At 33.0% G+C, this 21,511-nt stretch overlaps 1 protein-coding gene and 2 long non-coding RNA genes across 3 annotated transcripts; all 3 read right to left on the bottom strand.

The window, feature by feature from the left end:
• Nucleotides 1–1,824: 1,824 nt before the first annotated feature.
• LOC145789817 (uncharacterized) lies at nt 1,825–3,000 on the bottom strand. The gene is made up of 4 exons (XR_014328201.1): nt 2,885–3,000; nt 2,508–2,759; nt 2,254–2,393; nt 1,825–2,173 (listed from the first exon to the last, which is right to left on the bottom strand). It is a non-coding gene; the product is annotated as an uncharacterized LOC145789817 (long non-coding RNA).
• An 11,436-nt stretch (nt 3,001–14,436) lies between these two features.
• Nucleotides 14,437–18,638, bottom strand: LOC145795563 (uncharacterized). Its single transcript, XR_014336678.1, has 4 exons — nt 17,908–18,638; nt 15,908–16,759; nt 15,436–15,638; nt 14,437–14,675 (listed from the first exon to the last, which is right to left on the bottom strand). It is a non-coding gene; the product is annotated as an uncharacterized LOC145795563 (long non-coding RNA).
• Nucleotides 18,639–18,662: 24 nt separating this feature from the next.
• Nucleotides 18,663–20,606, bottom strand: LOC114307373 (transcription factor bHLH62). Its single transcript, XM_082880371.1, is given in 7 exon segments — nt 18,663–18,830; nt 19,079–19,279; nt 19,363–19,434; nt 19,534–19,602; nt 19,708–19,779; nt 19,872–20,075; nt 20,169–20,606. Coding segments are annotated over 7 exon segments (1,023 nt in total). The 5' UTR covers nt 20,490–20,606; the 3' UTR covers nt 18,663–18,746.
• Nucleotides 20,607–21,511: the final 905 nt, after the last annotated feature.

Consider the following 21,511-nt stretch of genomic DNA (forward strand, 5'->3'; position numbering starts at 1 on the left):
GATTGTGTCCAAGTTTTCAGAATGTGCATATGCTCCAACAAAGGCATCATTTCATTTCAAGTTAAATGAATTAAAAAGTGAGGGAGGAGACATTGTGAGTGTTTTCTTGAGAAGTTTACCATATGAAAATTGGAGTGATGCATATTTTGCGGGGAAACGTTATGGTGAGATGTATTCAAATGTTGCTGAGTCATTCAATTCATGGATACGAGAAGCTCGGCACTTGCCAATAACAAATTTGGTGGACATGATACGGTTGCAAATCATGAATATGAGGTCTAATAGGAGGCTGCTCTCTAGTAAATGGAATAAAATTCTGTGTCCTCATATGGATAGTGTGTTGGAGAAGTCTTTTTTGGATGGGAGGACATGGAATGTGAGTTTATCATCTGATAATGTCTTTGAAGTGCATTGTTTTCCTTCGGTTATGGTTGATCTTAGGTTGAGAACTTGTTCATGTCGAAAATGGGAAATAAATGGGTATCCATGTCAACATGCTGTTGCTACAATTTTTAGGAGTGGAAAGAATTTGAATTCATTTGTTGAACCATTTTTTCATGCTGATATGTATCGTCAAGCATACTCGTTTTCGATTGGCCTAGTTCCAACTGTTGAAAAACCTATGTGTAGCATTGAAGATGCTATGATTTTACCTCCATTGAGCAAGAGACCTGCTGGGAGGCCGAAGAAGAACAGAATTGCTTCTGCTGGAGAGTTTAACAGGGTGATTAAGTGTAGTCGTTGTGAGAGTATTGGTCACCATAATAAGAGGACATGCAAGGAACCTTTGTTAAATAGTTGAGGATTATATATTTTATTAATTGAATAATATATTTGATGATTACTTTGTCTATTTTGTTTTGTGAAATGTATTTTTTAGACAGTGTATATAATAATATCAATCAAATTCATCCAGAGAAATTTTCCAATATCAGTTAAAGTGTGTTTGTTGATATATACTATAGGCAGTGGGTTTGTAATACCTGTCAAATTCATCTAGAGAAATTTTCCTATGGCAGAGAAAATTCTGTGTGTTGTGTTTTGAAGCTTCATATTCATCCACATAAATTTGACAATGGCAGACTAAAGTACTGTGTAGATTGTGTTTTTTGAATTTGATAATTGTTTTGCACTAACACAGTGCATTAGAGATTGAATGATCATATAGGCACCTTCTTTGGCGAGATATGAGTTAAATTTATCTATAAATTTCTGGTAGCTTCATATCAGTCATTTCAAGTAATGTGCACATCAGACAGAGCATACAAAAAATTATTGTACAACCAAGAAACAAAATTAAGCTCTTTTGGAATTTCTCTGAGTTGAGAATTTTTCTGGACCAGGGAAGAATTTCTCTGGACTCACTTCAACTAAGAAATTTGTGTCAAAACCAGAGAAATTTTCCTCACCAACTCGGAGAAATTCCTCCTTTCCAAATCACTCAACCCAGAGAAATTGATAACTCAGAAATTCCATTTTCTATCAAATTCATCCAGAGAAATTTTCCACCATCAGAGAAAACTATCTGGGCATTGTGTTCTGAAATTTGAAATTCATGCAATGAAATTTTCCAGTGGCAGATAAAATTACTGTGTGCTTTGTGTTTTGTTGAGTTTGATGATTGTTTTGTACCAACACAAAGTATTACAGATTACATGATCATATAAGCATCCCCTTGGGACGATACAAGTTAAATTTCTCTGTGAATTTCTGGTAGTTCATACCATTGAAATTTCTGCAGACAATTTTCTCTGTGAATGACAATAAAATATATATATATATATATTTAACCATCGATAGGTATGAAATTTACATTAGTCGAAATAAAAAAAAAATGAAATTTAGATTAGTCAAGAAAGGATATATACATATATGTCAAGGATCATCATTCCTTCAATGTATCAACAAGAAAGGATATATACATATATGTGAGACAATTTTCTCTGTGTGGATATGTACATTGTCTTCCTTTCACTAGTTTCACTATTACATTTGTGGTTCTTCTGGAGGTATTTCAATTGGTTCAGTCTATGACCGGCCAACTTCGGTCACAAATCTCTCTATGAGTTCTGCCCTCATCAACCTTATCTCTTGTGTGGACAATTTGGAGCTGATAGGTTCATGCTTGCTATATTGTTTCATTATATAGCAGACAAAGAGGCCACAATCCAGACTGCATACAAATTATAGGTATAGTTAGTTTTAAGAAACATGCAAATCAGATTATCTTATTTATAGATGTATGAAACTTACGAATCGCTTTCTTGTTGTGGAGCATTGTTGACATACTCAAAGTCGTAACTTGTGTTTTGTGAGTTTATTAATTTGAAAGAGGGTTGTGATTGAGCGTCTCTTTCAAGGCAAGCATTCAAAAAATTCTCCACGTAATCTTGCTGCAAATTTTTTTTTTTAAATAATAGAGAAATTTACGAACAAGTCAATGGGATTCTATGAAAATTACCATCACATAAAGATGATGATGGATCAGAGAAATTTGCACTCGTTACCAATTGTTTTGCATCTTTGACATATTTGTCTTCTGCATCATTCCTCCTTGGCGTCAGTGAGTTGTAGAACCTCCATAAATTGTCTTGTTTGTCCAGGACAAGTAAGGTCCAGTGATTTCCATGTGTGGACTTCTCATTACCTCCAGTATTTATTGGGAAATGGAGGAACCTGTAGTTCTTCCATGCTATTTCAATATGCTTGTCAAATAAGGACACTCGAAAAGTTTGATTTTTTGTCATCTTGATGAAATTCTGTGTTCAGAGAAAATCAATGGTTTTGTTATGACTAGTGACACAACTGGCTTCAAGAAGTATATTAAGAAGAGAAAGTAGTAAGTAAATTCCAGAGAAAATCAAATAAAATAGTAGTAACATACTAAGCACATGGATGTGAAAAAAAATGAGGTTGGTTGTTGTCTCTCTCTCATTTGGTCAGCCAAAAGGATCTCTCCATAGCCATCAATGACCTGAAAAAAATGATTTATAATTGTAATATTGTTTTATAAAGGCTGATGGAACATTGCAGAGAAATTTTGATGAAAGGGAAAGACTTACATTGTTAGCAGTTTCTTTTTGCTTTATTAGGTTTCCAATGTCTTCAAAGGTAATGAGATTCAACTCACTTGTCCAAATTAAAGCTCTACAAGATGACAAAGAAGGGATTGAATTGTTATTAATGTAACATAAGTTTGTAATTTGTTGTTTGTTATGTTCTATTTTGTTTGTTGTACTTACTCAAGCCCAGACACATTTGATATGTGCTGCAAGATGTCTTTTATATGATCTTTTATCAATCTTGAAATTGGAAGAGTTTGAGGAAAGACCCAAGATTTTCTGATATTTATAGGTTGAGGCAAGACGTACGCATCAGCATCAAGCACTTCTTTGTCCTTCGTGCTTTGCTCAACTTGCTTTGCAGCTTGTTTTGAAGCTCTAGTCACTTTCGCAACTTTGGGATATTGGAATTCTGGATCATGCTGCTTTTCCTTTCTTTCTTTTGCCTTTAAATTTTTTTATCATTGACGTCGGATCTTTTTTGACTGTAGACAGTGAAAATATTAGGAAAAGTGAAATTTCTCTGAAGTAACAGATGATATTTCAATATGTAAATTTATTTAATTCAATATTTTGCAGTTACCATAGAGTTTTGTCTTTTGTTTCGGTTGTTCTTTGTGTGCCATTTGTTCTTGTTGGGTTGTTGGTTGTTGTTCCACTTGCATTCTAACTATACACAGTGAAAATCAAACAAGCCCCAAAAATGGAATAAGAAAATATACATAGAAATGAAATGAGCAGTAGAAATATAACTAATGTGTTCAGAGAGATATAACTTCCAGAGAAAATTACCAATGACAGAGAAAATTATAATAAATAGAAATTTCTCTGAGTTATGTTGACACAAAGATATAACTTTTTGTGGCTCAAGATTTTCACTGACCTTGTGGTTGAAGTTGTGTTGGTGTTCGGTATGGTTGTGTTGCTAGTTGGATGGATAGTTCTTGAACTTGTTCATGCAATTTAGCATTTTCAGTTTCAAGCTCCGAATTTGAACACCTTAACTGTTGAATTGTTTTTGTATCGTCTGCTTTTTCAACCTCCAACATCCTTAGTTTCATTTGGATTGTGCTTTCTTTTTCTTGAAGTTCTGAGTTATGTGATGTCAGGATTCTTATTGAAATATCCTTTTCAACAAGTAATTCAGTCCAATTTCTGTCTTCTTCTTTTTTAGATTGAGAAAGTGCCTTCAGTCTTTGACGTAGATCAGCAATTTGGGCATCCTTGATTCCTCAAATTCTTCAGGCTGATGCATTGTTGAGCCACAAATGCCATCATGTTGTTGGTCCATCGGCTCATTATTTTCTTCTTCATCACTTTCATCCTTGTTTTCTTCTTGCTGTTCATCTTCTTCTTCATCTTCTTGTTCACTGTCTTCTTCTTTCTTTTCATTTTGTTCTTTGTCTTCTGGTTCTATTTCTTCACTTTCTTCGCTGGTTTCTTCTTCTGTGCTGCTTGCTTGATGTTCTTGTCCATTGCTGGCTTCGTATTCTTCTGTGTTGCCTTCTGCTTGTTCATTCCCTCCATCTTCAGATGGATCTTGTAATGTCTCCTTGAATTTGACAATTGCCTTTTTTAATTCTTTCTAATTCTTTCTTCGTCTTTTTGCCAAGACAGAACTCCTCTGATGGGTTTTTGACTAGCTGCTTGTTATCAATCTGTAACAGGAGACTCTTTTATTAGAGAAATGTTACAAAATTCACTGAGAGAAAAAATTCAAATAAGAAAAATAAAATTCATCTAAATGATACTAATGGGAAACAAACTTCAGAGAAAATTGTATGGGCCAGACAAAATTAGAGACATGGAGTTAATTTTATGAGGCAGAGAAAATTATGAAACAAGCAACATAATTTAGATATCAGAGAAAATCAATCAAGGCATATAAGTTAATGTTTTACTATAATTGTGTCAGAGAAATTTGAATTCCAGTGAAAATTCATTAGAAGGGTAGAAATAAACAGTGTTTATCAAAGATGCAAGGCACATAAGTTATGGGCAGAGAAAATTACACACAAGGAGATAAAATTTGATGGGCCAGAGAAAATTATGAAACAACCAACATAATTCAGATATTAGAGAAAATCAATCAGGGCATATAAGTTAATGTGTTACAATTGTGGTCAGAGAAATTTGGATGGCAGAGAAAATTGATTACAATGGCAGAAATAGACCAGTGGTAAGCAAAGAAGAAAACATAAATTGATAGTTCAGAGAAAATTGATCTTAATCAATCAATGCACAAAGAGGGAAACAAAGCAGTGGTCAGAGAAATTTTGGAATTTCACTGAGATTTCAGTAGCAATAGGAATCTAACCTGTCGAGGTGCAAGAGAGTGGACTGGTGTCTTCTGCAGATGTTTCGTCAAGGTTTGCAGGTTCCACTTGGCACATCTTGGGAAGTCAGTTATGTTACTGTCTTCCGAGTCAATGATAGTTGCATGTTCACATAGCCAATACTGTGATGAAAATGAAAGTAAATAAAATTTTGTAAACGCACAAATTTGTAAGTATGATAACTGCAAATTTGAATGGATATTATACTTACCAGCAATGCAATGACACACCCCGTAACTTTTTTTGGAGTTTTGTGCAATGCCATGATAGAATCAATCAATGTTGATGTAATTGCTTCCGGCCAATCATACTGTTTCATTGATTCAAGAGGTTCCACATACTTTATAAAAACCCAACCTATTGAATTCCCACTTGTTGCAAAAAATAGGGTGAGACACAAGTACAATGTAACAATGATTGCTACATCTTTGAAGTCAGTTGGTTGCTTGCCTTTCATTGCTTTGACCAAGGCATTTTTAAGAACAGGACCAGCGAGCCTTGTGTCCTTTTGGAATCTTCTCCTGAGGAATGCAGATTTTGGCTTTTTAGAGTATCTTAATGACGTGGCTCCTTTACCTCCTTCCAAACCAAAAATCAAGGTCATGTCATTTGTTGTAAAGGTCAGGTTCTTCTTCCCAACTGTGAATGCTTTTGTTTTTTCATTGTAACATTGGATTTTGGCAACTACATCATCATCGGATTTCCTAGGTTTCTTTGGATCCATCCTTCCAGTGGTTAGAGCTTGGATCAAATACCAGAATGAGGTCTTTTGAAGGTCTAGAAGATGTTTTGAATTGAATTTAAGTGTTTGAAAAAAGGAGACGACAAATGAGAGGTTGGATCAGAATTGAATGCTGTAGTGAGCTCTCTTTCTGTGGAGTTTAACAGGTTTTTTCCCCCTTGAGCTTGAGTCTTTTGAAGTTGGGGTACTCATCTGGATGCTTGTTGCTTCATCAGCTTGGACTTATGTGTTTTGGAGAGGAGTTTGTGGTGTTTTGGTGCTGGTTTTTGATCTTAGATGATAAGAAGACTGAGATAGTTGTTCTTTCTTGCTTGGTGTTTCTAGTGTTTTGCTGCTGGTTTTTGATCCTAGTCCATAAGAAGACTGAGAGAGTTTCTGTTTTTTGCTTGGTGTTTCCGGTGTTTCGCTGCTTTTACGTTTTGCCATTTCTAGACAATGATTAAAACATAAAGATGTCAACATTAAATCCCAGAGAAAAATGGACATGTCAGAGAAAATTACAGATATGGGAGAAAATTACAAAAAAAGAGAAAATTGGAGATGCTAGAGAAAATTACAGATAAGGAAAAATTACAGAAAATTGGACATGCCAGAGAAAATTTGACATACCAGAGAAAATTGGACATTAAAAATTAAATGTCAGAGAAAATCAACACAGCATCATAAACATGGGAGAGAAATTTTTAATAATTGTTTAAATTACATATAGAAGTACACATACCAGAGAAAATAAATGATAGAAAAAAGTAAATATGGTAAGCGAAAGAAAATTTGCATTCCACAATTAGCAAAGATAAAATAAACAAAGTAATGTAAACATGCCACTGAGAATTACACTATATTGAAATCAAGAATTGAACAAAATAAACATACCAGAGAAAAATGCACATTCTGGAGAAAATTACACATTCTTGAGGAAATTTCCATTCCAGAGAAAATTTCAATTCATAATATTAAAATGCAAGAGAAATTTACATACACAACCAGAGAAAATTAATCATGATAGAGACACTCAAGGGAGGAAAGTGGTGCGATGTGGTCAGAGAAAATTATAAATACCAGAGAAACTTAGACAGGGGCAAGAGTGTAATAGACATTGCAGAGAAAAATACATATTCCAGAGAAATTTACAAAGCAGAGAAATTCATAGACAAAATCACAGAAACATGTTCAAGAATAAGATCAAAATTCAGAGAAATAACTTTTTCTCAAAATACACATGGCAGAGAAAATTCAAAGAAGAAACATTCATTTCAGTCCATAATATTAAAATTCCAGAGAAAATTAAAAATGACAAAGACACACAAGGGAGGAAAGTGATGTGATGTGGTCAGAGAAAATTATAAATACCAGAGAAACTTAAGACAGAGGCAAGAAAGCAATAGACATTCCAGAGAAAGATAGACATTCCAATTAAAAATACATATTACAGAGAAATTTACGGAGCAGGAAAATTTATAGACAAAATTGCAGAAACATGTTCAAGAATATGATAAAAACACAGAAAATTATTTTTGTGAAAATAAACATGCTAGAGAAAATTGAAAGAAGAAACGTACATTAATAAAAAATCAGAGAAATTCAAATGCCAGAGAAATTTACAGATAAAATCACACAAACATGTTGAAGAATAAGTTCAAAACACACAGAAATAACTTTTTCCAAATTCAGGTAGCTTTTTATTACGAAATTGAAACCCTAATTTATGGAAGGTTATTATAAAATGCTATTAACTATGTTTCAAGAGAAAATCTAGTTGTATTGTAGAAAATCTGACCAGAGTTAGGATGAAACTTGAATGACGAGCTGATATGGCCCGAGATGAAGATGCGACGTGACGAAGATGGACTGAGATGATGATGAGCAGTGAAAACGAAGCTTTAACCTAGGCCAGAGAAATTTGTGAGGAAGGAATGAGAATGATTTTTCGAGAAGATAACGAAGTTCTAATGCCGATGGTGCAGATGATGTTGAAACCCTAATTCTGCTGTTCTCCTGTTCGTGAAGATGCTGGATGTTTGGAATGTAACTCAGACGTCGGAATGAGTTTGTTTCTGTGTTGATTTTGGCAAGGGTATTTTGGTCCACAAAATAATTAAGAACGCGCGCCAAGTTGTTTCAGGGACCTGATGCATCACTATCTTTTTGGGTGTCATTTATCCTCTAAATTGTTATTATTAGGTACCTTAAAAAAAATTCCCCCAAAATTATCTGTGTGGTAATTTAAAAGAATTATTACATAGGAGTATGTACAAAAAAAATTATCATTTTAATTATTAATATCAATAAAATTTATCATTAATTTATAATCATTTTCAAATTTTACACTCTGAAATTCACCAGTTTCTCAGGCTATTTTATCAAATAAATTGTTAGAGTTGAGTTTAAAAATTATATATTTTTTAATTGCTTATGATTATTGGTCAACATATTTATATAGAAGATAAAATATCTTGTTACTTATCCAAATATTAACAAAAACATCTTGTCCAACATTTTTAATTGAGAAACTGTAATCTTGTTACAGCTTTTTTTCAAATGTTTTTCTTCTTCTTATTAGGAAAGGATACAACGAAGTGTGCATTTAAGACTATTTGGTGTTATTTTTAGCACTGTCATGGCCGGCTACTTTAGAGGCGCAACGAAACGTATTGGCTCTGTTGGGAAGAGTTTTGAAAATGTAATTTTACTTCTTAATTTGTCCGTGACGTTTGGTTACAGTTTTTAAAAATTAATTTCACATATACTTTTGAAAAAAAATTTCAAGGTGGAAAAATTTATACTAACTAGTCGTCCCTCCGGATGTCCGGTTAGTTGACCGGAACAGTGCACAATTTATTTTTATTTTATTTTTAATTTTTACAATTAACACCTGTTATTTTTTATATTTTAAATAAAAAAAATTTGGAATTTTTTAAAAAATTTTATGAGTTTTGAATAGAATTTTGAATTGTGTGTTTGGTTATGAATTGTAAATTTTTGTATCAAATATCATATGTCACATCAAAAATTTATCATTCAATTCAAAAGTCATTTACCAAATAAATTTTTCACACTCAAATCATAATTTCAAAACTCACAAACTCAAAATACAACTCATATTCTCAAATCATATTTAGGGATGACAATGGATAACCTACCATGTGGGTATCCATGGAGACCCAACCCAAATACATGGGTTTTCTCGCTTTTTTCTTATCCATTGGGTAGGGTAAGTGATATTTTTTTAAATATTCATAGGGGATGGGTCGGGGATGGATACCTACTAATTTCCCCATATGTTTGTTTTGTTTTGTTTTGTTTTGTGTTTTGTGTTTGGAAAAGTCTACAATGTACACCTTCTAAAAGGACATATGATATGCACTTATTGTGTGGTTCATATTGTGCCACGTCATAAAAAGTAACTTGCTAAACAGGTCATTTAACAGGTCACATGAAAGAATCATAACGTTTTTCAAATATCATAACAACACTACAATGAATCATAACAATGTCATAATATTCACCAAAGTATCATAACAAAGACACTATATATCATAACAATATAATGACAAGTCATAACAAATATAGTTATTTCAAATTAATTATCATAACATTTGAATCGTAACATTTTTTATTATGATTCACTATGACAAATCATAACTTTTGGTGGTACAAGTCATAACTTTTACTGATGAATCATAACCATAACACATTGAGTATAATTTTTTTTCCCACAATCATAACAACATTAACAAACTATCATAACTTTTATCAATGAATCATAACATATCATGTTGATTGTAATTTTGTCCAGAAAATCATAACAACATTAACAAAACATCATAACTTTTAAAATTTGAAACACAATTGATTGTGTAATCAATTAGTATAGCATATTGGAGTGAATGGAAAATCATAATTGATTACAAAATCGATTGGTTTGAAAGACCACAATTGATTATACAATCGATTAGTGGCCAGAGTTTTGAACTATCACAACTGATTGTACAATCCATTAAAATATAAGGGATATTCAAATGTCACAATTGATTGTAGGGATCCTTTATATAATAAACCTAATTGATTCAATAATCAATTAGTTTTCATAAGCCAAACTAAACCAATTAATTCCCAACTTATTCATAGTTCCCAATCAATTAGTAAAAGCCTAATCATTAATATCAATTTAGTCAATATTCGAACAGTAATTGATCGGTTGATCGGTTGCCATTTATATGTAATTTTGTTGTTGTGTTTTCATTACCTCAAACATTATCACTGACAAAAATGCATGACACTCTAACTACGTTTCTCGTTTTACAATTCTCTCTCTCTCTCTCTCTCTCTCTCTCTCTCTCTCTCTCACATACACACACACAGAGTCATTATCGTCAATGTTAATGTTACCTGAAATGTTGTTGCTATGACTATCTCATCGACTCTCACTCTTTCTTTCCTTGTCATTATTAGTGAATTAGACAACAATGTTATTGCTACCAACTTCAATTAGTCATGCCCTTTGATCCACTGAAACACAACCATCATCATCGACTTAGGCCATTATAATAGCATTGTTGCCACTACTAGTGTCATGTTATCATTATGTCCAAATGATGACGTCGGGTATAAATGACTTTGACACATTTATAACTGTAGCAAGTACCAGTATTAGTCCTTGCCTATTATTTTGTAGTCGATCACTACCTTTTTACCATCACTCATTTTATTCTTAGATATATATTGTTTGTCATTGTACCCACCTTAGTCCCTATATTATTTGTCTTTTCTTTTTTTTTTGGTTCGATTTGCTAACTTCTGAAGATAACTGTAGAATTTTAAAAAATAACTTTCCTACTTTGATCACTTAGAAAACTTTGTTTTCCCACTTCAAAATAGATACACTACAACAAATTACACTTTTGGTGACTAAATTTTTAGTCGCCAAAAGTCATTTTTTAAGTCGCTGAAGATTTTTGCCGACTAAATTTTTTGGTCGCCAGCTTTGTCGCAAGATGATTGTCGGGAAAGGTATTGGCGACTAAATTTTTTTTAGTCGCCAAAAGTCACAAATTGACCACTAAAAATTTAGTCGCCCAAAAGAAAATATTTAGTCACCAAAAAGAAAATATTTTTCATCTTCAGTTTTTTGGCTACCAATTTTTTAGTCGCTAAAAACGTGACACTACTTTTTGGCTATCAATTTTTTAGTCGCCAAAAACTTCTAATTTTTTGGCTACTAACTGTTTAGTCGCCAATAAGTTCCTTTTTATTTTTTGGCTACTAAATGTTTAGTAGCCAGAAGCTCAAGCTTTACTTATTAATTTTTTTAAAATGCACAAATTGAATATTTTTCATTAATTTTTAAATTATATACATTTCATTATCAATGCAACCTGCAACCTGTACGTATATAGAATAATACATCTATCAATTATAATCTAAATCCATTATCAATAATACTCATTTCATTATCAACTATTCAAAAACTTTAACTTGTGACATGGATAGCCCCACAAGGCTTACGGCTCACAGCAAACAACCCCAAACCCATCACTAGGGACCCATAGCATAACCCGGTTGGCAAAGCTCGAAACAGCTGGAGGCCAACCGGACGTGGAGGACCAATAGCATTCGGACATATGGCAGATGAAACACAGGCCACATCAGCAGACAAAGATCTGCGGAGTTATTGCCACAACACATCACCATTAAATGCAGCCCATCACAGCATTTATTACGACAACACCTCCCCGTCGGAACAGAGCCCCCTCACCCTGTACAAGGTAAGGTACGGCACAGGCTTTCGGCGGAAGGAGGCACGTCACGAGAGACAGTGAAATGATTACAAAAGGACAAAAGGATATAAGCAAGAATGGAAGACAGGAGGAAGGTTAAGCTTTTATCTCTCTCTCTCTCTCTATACCATCATCTTCCTCTACTAATTCTCTCGCCGGAGGGTTCACTGGGGGATTGCCCCGTTCCCCTTTGGACTTGCTTGCAGGTCATTCGGTGGAATCATCACCTTGAACCAGAACCTGAAGAGCCTGGATCAGCCCGACCCATCCACCTGGGACGAACTGTTTTATCAACTTGTAACATCATATTCCAAATATCATATAAATCCATACAAAGCAAGTATAATCCATCTAAATTAAATATTACATACAAAAACACTGGATTTTCAAAATAGAGAATTGTTTCAAAATAAATGTCTTCCATATACAGAACAAATGCTCTTCGTACACATCCACAATAGCCCATGTAAAAGCAATCTGTAAAAAAAGAAAAAAAAATTTACCATTAGCACTTATTCAATAAAATTGATGTTTCAATTTATAACAATTATAACATTAATGATTTAGATATATTAATGTACCAGAAAATTCTACAAAAAAAATGTAGGTGAAGGAAATTCAGAAGTGTACAAATAAACTAATAGGAGGCAGCCATTAGGATAACAAGAAAAAAGCAAAATAAAGATAACAATACTACCCACAAAAGCATTAACTAGAAAAAGCCCCAGGATTTTTAATGGCCCTTTCGCATTAACTAAAGCATTTGAAGCTCAAACTCAAAAATCTAAAATGAGGCTATTAGGGGGACAAAACAAAAGGGGCCATTTGCAAGTATAATGACATGATTTTGTTCTAGGATTATCTGTTATGGACTAAGTTGGCAGGAAAGCCCGAAAATGCTCACAATCTCTGAAGTAGAGGAAAGCCCAAAAAGTTAGCAAGAATAGGTCTAGTAAGATTGTTGCCTGATAAATCACTGCACATTTTTTATCAATGATTGGTTCAAAAGTCCAGAAAATTGTTAGTATCATGGATAACTAGAATTTTCAAGGATACAGTAACTGCTGGAAATTGGAGTTTTAGAGGCGTTTAAAAAACGCCACTATAGGTCCCAAAAACGCCGTTAAATCCTTTTGTGACATTTAGTACCAAACATCGAAGATGCGGACGTCGCTATATTACTATAGGCGGCATTTCAGAAAAACGCCGCTAAAATTCCTTCTAACAGTAACGTCACCATGCTATTTAGCGACGTTTTTAAAACGCCGCCGTATCTCTTTTTCAAAACTCCAACTGTTGGTATGCTATTTAGCGACGTTTTTAGAAACGCCGTGATAGCCCTTTCTTCTTCTTTTTTTTTTTTTTTTTTTTTTTTAAATTGTGCTAATTTTATCTTATTGAACTAAAAAAATACCTATAAAAAAACTGAAAAATAGCGATAAATTTTTCGTTGGCAGCCATATTCGATATAAGCATAGGCCCATAAGAACCAAATTGGAGATGGAAACAACCAAAGTGTCTGTTTGCGATAGGCTCACAATACCAAACCAGTGGCTCAAAACCCATCTTTAAGCAAGCATTAGTGTCTACAGGTTTGTCTATGGTTCTATCCACTTCCACTACAAAAACATTACAGACTGTATGCTCTTTTTGAACTCATAAAGAGTTGTAGTTCACAACTGAGATGAGTCAACTGCTTAGGATACATAATATTCCTGCAAAAACAGATCGAACCAACTTCAATTATAGAGATCATATGTAACATATCTAAAGCTGTTATAGAAAATAGATTTAACAAAAGTCAACCCTTTTTGATTCAACACAGTTCTTCATCCACTACTACAAGTTGGGTCTTGAATGACGATTTTTTTTTGTCTCCAAGGAGCTAATTTGGTCACTATAGATATTTGTGAGGAAATATTTTCGTCACCGGTTTTGTCATTGAATGTTTGTCACTAAAAATCGCCACGAGGAAAAATAATTTCGTCACTAATGAAATTACTTTAGTGGCAAAATTTTTTGTCACCAATAAGACAACATTTTATCACCAAAAATCGTCATTTTCATCACCAAATAGTTATTTAGTACCGTATATATAACTTTAGTTGACGAATAAATTTGTCACACATGTTGATCATTGATGAGGAAATAATTTCGTCACGGTAAGATGTAAAGTTGACGAAATTTTTCGTCTCCAAAAATCAGACATGGGTGACAAAATATATTTCGTGGCAAAAATATATATACGTGACGAATTTTTTAGTCACCAAACAACAAAATCAATGAAAACTCACATATAAGTAATGATAAATTTTGTCACAAAAAATATTTATTAGCGACAAATAATCACTTTGTCATAATAACAAGTACATATGACGAAAAAATTCGTCCCTAAACTTGTTCCATATTTTATATTTCAATTTAAATTATTATTTCACAAATATCCCTGCTCATATCCCAATAACCTTCTAAATGTACTAAGAAATCCACTAACTATTATACACCGCTCCACAAAAAAATTCACTAAACAATTTATATTATAAATCAAAATACATCCATCAAACAAATTTAATAACAATTCATTAACTATAACAAAGACCAAATCACAGCAAATCCCAAAATGAACTAAGTATCAGTCCACAAAAAAAATCAACACTTGATCTTGAGCTGCAAGTAGAACTAAGTATCAGCCCAAAAAAAAAAATTAACACTTGATCTTGATTTGCAAGTATGCTTCCAAATGTCATCAAAAATCAATCTGTGAAGAAAATAAAAAAAGAAAACATTAATATATTATCAATTACATCTAAACTTATATATAAATAATTTTATATATGAGTAAACCAATTTAGCAAAAATGCATTTTCTACCGAAACTTGACTTTCATCTGTACTAAATCACAAAACAACAGCTAATCTAATTGGGGGCAAGTTCTTGCAAGTTATATGAACACCTATGAACCTGCCAATATTGAAAACAATCAAGCAACATGATGACTTTTATTGTCATATAGAATGATTCAATGAAACTTGGATCTCTCTTGTACTGACTCCAGTTTTCTCCACAAATTTCACTATCTACCAGTGGATGTCCCTTTGATACAACTTCACTATCTCAATCACTGTTTCTCTAACTTTGCTTAGAAAGAAATGAGAAATACTGATATGGTTTGATTGTTTTTAATGGGTTTTCAATTTCACAAAATTCGAACTAGGATAGATCGACATAAACAATATAAAATTAAGCATTTCAGTATCCTATCTTATGATCATTTTCAATGTTTCAATGTTTGTACTAGCAATTAAACAATGTTGCAAAGTTTCTCTTGATTTTAGACACTTCAGCAAGTGTTGATCTGGCTATGTCGTTAATGCAAGAGGGATTGGCACATAGGTTCCTTATTGGTAAAAGGTAGCCTAATTGAGTTTGACAGTGTAACTTTCTTAAACATATGTGCTTCAACCAATATATACTAACCAACACGAGAAAAATGAAAAAGTAAAGCAAGATAGACTTACCAAAAAGGCGATCTACGAGTTCATAGGATGCCCCCTCCCCTAAATTGTCCGTTGAAACCTTGTTTCTTAAGAAACTCCATGATGCTTGACGTCATCTCCAAATGCTCCTCACTCGACTCATTCATCTTCACTATCACATTATTCTCTGCTTGAATTTTCTCTTTTTGTGATTGAATTTCATGTTTCTGTGCTGTAATTTCCTTCTTTAAATACAAAATACAATCCAAAGAATCACATATAGGACACTGCATATCTCATTAGTTTTGAAAAATTAGGGAAAACATTAATTCTAAAAATTAAAAAAAAAATCATGTAACTATAGATATCATGAGCCAATAAAACCTGTGATAACATCATAAATGATGATCAAGTCACATTGCAATAAGAAACAAGAAGAGAAGCTTCAAGGAACTACAAATGAAGATGACAAGTTTGCACTTCACATAAATATAAGAAAGGTGAAGTAAAACACCTTAGTTTGGGTTTGGGAACTTGTGTACGGTTTTGAGACCTCTTATTTCCAATCCATTGCTGTCTTGTCTGATTCTGAAGAACAAGACCTGGACAAATGAAGGATTAAATTTAGTAGACAAAGAAGCACACTACTGAAGAAGTCTCATACGAGAGTCCCGTTAAAATCTCTTTGTGGCCTAGGGGAGATGCAAAGCATTCAACTTAACATATCAGTAATATAAAACATGTATTATGGAAGTTACTACATGCTTGTTAAATCAAAGCAGCATGGATATTGGGGCATTTTCAAAATTTGATCAAATGCCCAGTCTCCAGAGTCCACAGACCAAAAATAGAAAAAAAAAAAAAAAATTAGTGGTTCCAACCATACATTTATCCAAAGAACCACCACTAATCTAAATAAAGATTGATAATCATCTAGTTCACAGTTTTGGGGCCTAGAAGATATCTTAAGAGGATGAGTAGAGGTGATTTGTTAGAAACAATGGCTAAGCAAAGCAACACGTCGATTGATATTATGGGGAATGCAAGCAACCATTCTGGTAAGCAGTTAACAATAGAAAGAATTAACTTATTTTTTGAATTTGCCATGATTTACAAATTCAGTAGGATTACTCGTGCTTCCAGCACTGCTGTGGGGATCTAAGGGTAGATTTGATGTGCTCATTGATGATCCACTTCTGTGGGACTGAACAATACTATTGTCCATCTCATAAGTGCTGGTGCTCCAAAAATCCTCTGAAATGCTTGATTTCTTGACTGTTCGGCCTCAAATTCTCAGTCTCTTGGATGGCTTGTCAGCAGCAATTATCAGAGGGGGCTTAGTACAACATCCAAGACAACCTCTGCTCTGTTGCAAATCAAATCTATAACCATAAAATGATTAGTACAAAAGAAAATGGGAAAAAAACAATGCTTTCACATTTTTGACAAACACCTATGTTATTATTTATAACTAATTATTATTTGGTGCGTCTTAAAGTAATCTAGGCTTAATTCCTCTGCTTTTCTTTTCTTTTCTTTTCTTCCAGCAGCAATCTCAGTTAAGTCATGTCTTCAAAAAGTAGCATCCATGAATTAACTAATAACACCATGATATTGAAAAATAAGACAAGATCTCTCAATCAAGTTAAACTAAAGAAATTTGGCCATGTGGTATCTACTTATCGGCAAACAATCCTGTGACGGCATGATATATGCCAATTAAACATTTTGCAGAAAATTTACAAACAATACAATCCACTTATAAATGGGGCATTGGGGATATATAAATATATATAATCTATTTTCCCATTTAAAAATAATGCACAGTAATTGATCACTATGTCATAGAATAACCAGCTTAAAATTCCGGAAAACATGGAGATCAATATATCATGTTGAAAGAAGCTTGGTTTAGGAATGCATAGCATCCATATCAAACAATATTGACAATGTATCCAAACTATTAGCAACAGATATAATTTAAAAAAAAAAACAAAAGCCAAGTATTATAGCTTTAAACTACTTTAATGTTAAACTAATGACACAATTAGATTATATGATGCACATGGAGCCACACATGCACAAGATAAAATGTGGTAACAAGGAAACTAAATTATAAATCACCCACTTTATTCATCAAGTTGAATAGATAACACGCTTGACATCAAGAGAAAGAACAATAAATGAACATGAAGGAATTACAATAACATAATTAAACAAATAGAATACCCCACATCCAACAAGTTCTTATTTGTTTGTCCTAGGGAGAAATATTTGTAATAGTCAACTAGCAGTTTGAAAGTATGGGCTAGCCACGGGGTATTAAGGACATTGGGTGAGCTCATCATTAGCTTCATTTAGAAGAGTTAAACACAATCCCATGCATGGGTAAAACTGAAAACGATAATTGGAATTCCAAAAAATGATTATATCAGAAGGAAAATGTGAATGCAATTTCAAAATGGAGGGTTATATATGGAAAATAGAACTATGGAGACAAGATGCTTTACAAACCTTTCGAAATACTATTCATTGTTGCCAGAATCCAACATGAGTATTGAGTTCTTCCAACTATTTGGTTCTCTCAGTGAATCCTGTCATACAGTTACTTCCTTTTCCATGGCCATATCATCCAGTCATCCACTATAAGATGTGAAATCATATTACTGATTGTGGCTTCAATCAGTTTTATATAAACCTTCTTCCAACACTCCTCTTTTTCAAACAATTCAGACTCAATAATTTAAGTTTACCTTTCCAAATTATTGCAAGTGTCTCTACCTCAAAGTTTAAGATGCCATAGATTCTAACAATGTCTTCCCCAAATGTGCCACAAATTCCTTGAAATGTTCTCAAGCACATTTGTGTTATTATGTAAATAATAAGATTAAAAAAAATGGGATACCTACAAAATCTTCCAACTGTTTCTATCATAGAGATTAAGATGCCTTCTAACAATATGGTCTCTAAGTATGCCAAAAATTCCTTGAAATGTTCTCAAGCTATAGGTATGTCATTATGTAAATAATAACACACAAAAAAAAAGAGGGGGATACCTACATAATCCTACAAGAACCAACAATATAAAAGCAAAATACTAAAACATCCTATGAAGGATCATGTTCAAAAAATAGTTTGCTCTAATTCAAATCACCTAATCAAAAACTCTACCCAGCCTACAATGCTTATTTGTATATACTTGCAAATTAGAAAAATCATTCTTTTTACAGCTTGAGCAAATAAGATGCCTCGTTTTTCAAGAAATCATTTGGAAAACAGTCTCTCAAAATGCCAGGAAAAATATTTTTTTTCCACACCATAGTACTTTTTATCATTGAAAACATAATCAGTTCTTAGGGATAATGCCAAACAGACCATCGCCAACCAAACCCCATCTGAACAATGCTTTGCAGATCATCTTCACACAATGTTGGAAACTGAGGATTTCAAGTTGAGAAAAGCATAATTAGATGATGAAAAACTTAAAAGGGCTGTGTAGTTGTATTTTAATTTCTATTTCAATGCTAAAAAACACAGAATTGTTTCAGAAAACTCTTTTCAGATTTTTATTTTATTTTGGGTATTTCCAACTTTTCTTTGTTTTCCTTACTGAAACACAAAAAATGAAAATGGAGAAAACAAAGACAACACCAAATTCTTCAGGAATGGGCCAGCATTTGAATACCTATGGAATACCTTGGCCGAATTCATCGACCGGAGGTAATTGCATGCCGTTGTTTTGGCATAATGTGGTGCTTGTATGGTCCCCATTGGAAAGATTAGTATGTACTGGTGGAAATTCCTGGGTCTGTTGTCCAAAGAAAGTAGAAGCAGAGGAATCTAATGGGTATGTTTGATGAGGGAAAGAGCCATTAGGCTGAAATACCTGGAATTTTACAACCAATTTTAGAAAAAAAAAAAACATCACAATAGATAAAAGAAATTGATTTTACAAGTTTCTATACTCACATCTTTTGACAAGAGACTATCCATGTTAAATTCCAACCTTGGATTCACAGAAGCTAACTTCATTGACAGAAACTACAAAATACAAAATGAATACACAATACCCATTAAGTCATAGAACTCAATTATGCAATCAAAATGAAACCCCATGGTACAGAACAAGTCCTAATTTACCTCGACTTGTCGTTGCAGTGATTGCACATAGTTTATAATTTCATCAAGCATAAGTGCTTTTCCATTCACCTACAAGTACAATGGAAAGAAAATTTCCAAGGCCAATTTAGTCATTGCCCAACAATGAATTCAAGCTCTACTATGGCTTAAATTTGTTGCAAAGCATTTTGTTACACACATCTTATTGCAACCTGGCAGGAGGTCTTGGAGAAGCTTCATTCTTTCACTGATCTTCTCCTTTTGAACCTGCCCAAATACCCGAAAATCGCAACGTTAATGCTAAGCTTGCCGTGGAAGAATTGGAGTGAATGATGAGAGAATTGGGCTGTGATTCTTACTCTTTCAGCAAGGCTATGGCTATCAGTAGCTTGACCTCTTCTTGCTCTTACATGAATGTAGTCCTTTGGGGGCTCGGGAGGCTTCTGGTTAGACTTTGTTTGTTTCTCATCCTCATCCCCTATTTTAACACTATCATTTTCGCTCCCACTGCCTTCATTGGGTTTGAATCGCTTGGTGTTCGGGTCATCCTTTGCCTCTGCTGCCTGGAAGAACAGAATTGTTAGAATTCTCGACTGAATCAAAGAAAAAAGAAGTTAAAAGAGTGTGTTTTTAATTTTTCTTGGTAATTCATATACCATTGTGGCATTGACAGAATTGGATTTTCCCCTCAAACCTTCTTTTCTTTTCCCGGAATTAGAAGAAATTGGATTTTTCAACACCGCTTCGCCATTTGGGATTTTCTCAGAAACAGGGGAACCCTCATTAGTACTTGCAAATTCAGTTCGATCTGAGGTAGCAGACTCCAGAACTTTCCTGAATTTTGTGTCTGAGCCAATTGACGACCTCATTTCCATTTGGGTTTGTGTTGAATTCTTGTTTTCTTGAGCACCCACGGAAGATACAGCTGCCTTGATAGAAGGACTTCTCGAAACTCTCGGCAACTTCACACTTGCCATCAATGGACTCAATCTGTAGGGCAATTCACCATTGTTCAAACCTAATTGGCTTGTTCTTCCATTGAAACTCCGACTTCAATATTTTCTTAAAAGAGGTAACCGGTGAACAAAATTGTAACCGGTTGAGAGGGTATTCAATATTTTCAATCAAATTATTTGATGGTTGAGATTAATTTATAAATATCTAATGGTTTAAAATAAATGTGTATATGATGTGCACTATTTTATAAGGTGCACATCTTAACAGCTCCCTTTGTGTTTTTTAAAGATTCACAACCAAAATTAAATATACATTCAATTTTTTTTCTTTTATTTATTTATTTATTTATCTATTCAGGTTCACAACCAATTTTTATTTTATTTTATTTATTTATTTATTATTTTTTTTAAGATTCACAACCAAACTAAATATACATTCAATGTTTTTTCTTTTATTTATTTATTTATTTATTTTTTCAGGTTCACAAGCAATTTTTTTTTTAAGATTCACAACCAAAACTAAATATACATTCAATTTTTTTTTTCTTTTGTTTTTTTATTTATTTATTCAGGTTCAAAACCATTTTTTTTAAAGATTCACAACCAAAACAAAATATACATTCAATCTTTTTTCTTTTATTTATTTATTTAAGGTTCACAACCATTTTTTTTTATAAGATTCACAACCAAATTTAAATATACATTCAATCTCTTTTTTGTTTTTTTGTTTTTTAAGGTTCACAACCATTTTTTTTTTAATTTTTAAGATTCACAGCCAAACCTAAATATACATTCAATCTTATTTTATTTTATTTGGCTCAACAACAAAATAAAATACACATTAATTAACATTGTCACATTATGCTTGTCAAATTTTATGCATATCTAGAATTTTTTAAATTTATTTAGAAAAATTCTATTCTTACAAAAAAATTTCATCTTCTTTTTTATTTTAATTTTAATTTTATATATCTCCTTCTCTTCTCTATTAATTGATCTTCGATAATCTGATGGTGAGTTATTGCTCTCGTTTCCATCTTCTT

Source organism: Camellia sinensis, chromosome 1 (assembly GCF_055761805.1).
Source record: "Camellia sinensis isolate YWXY chromosome 1, ASM5576180v1, whole genome shotgun sequence".
Classification (NCBI taxonomy): Eukaryota; Viridiplantae; Streptophyta; class Magnoliopsida; order Ericales; family Theaceae; genus Camellia; species Camellia sinensis.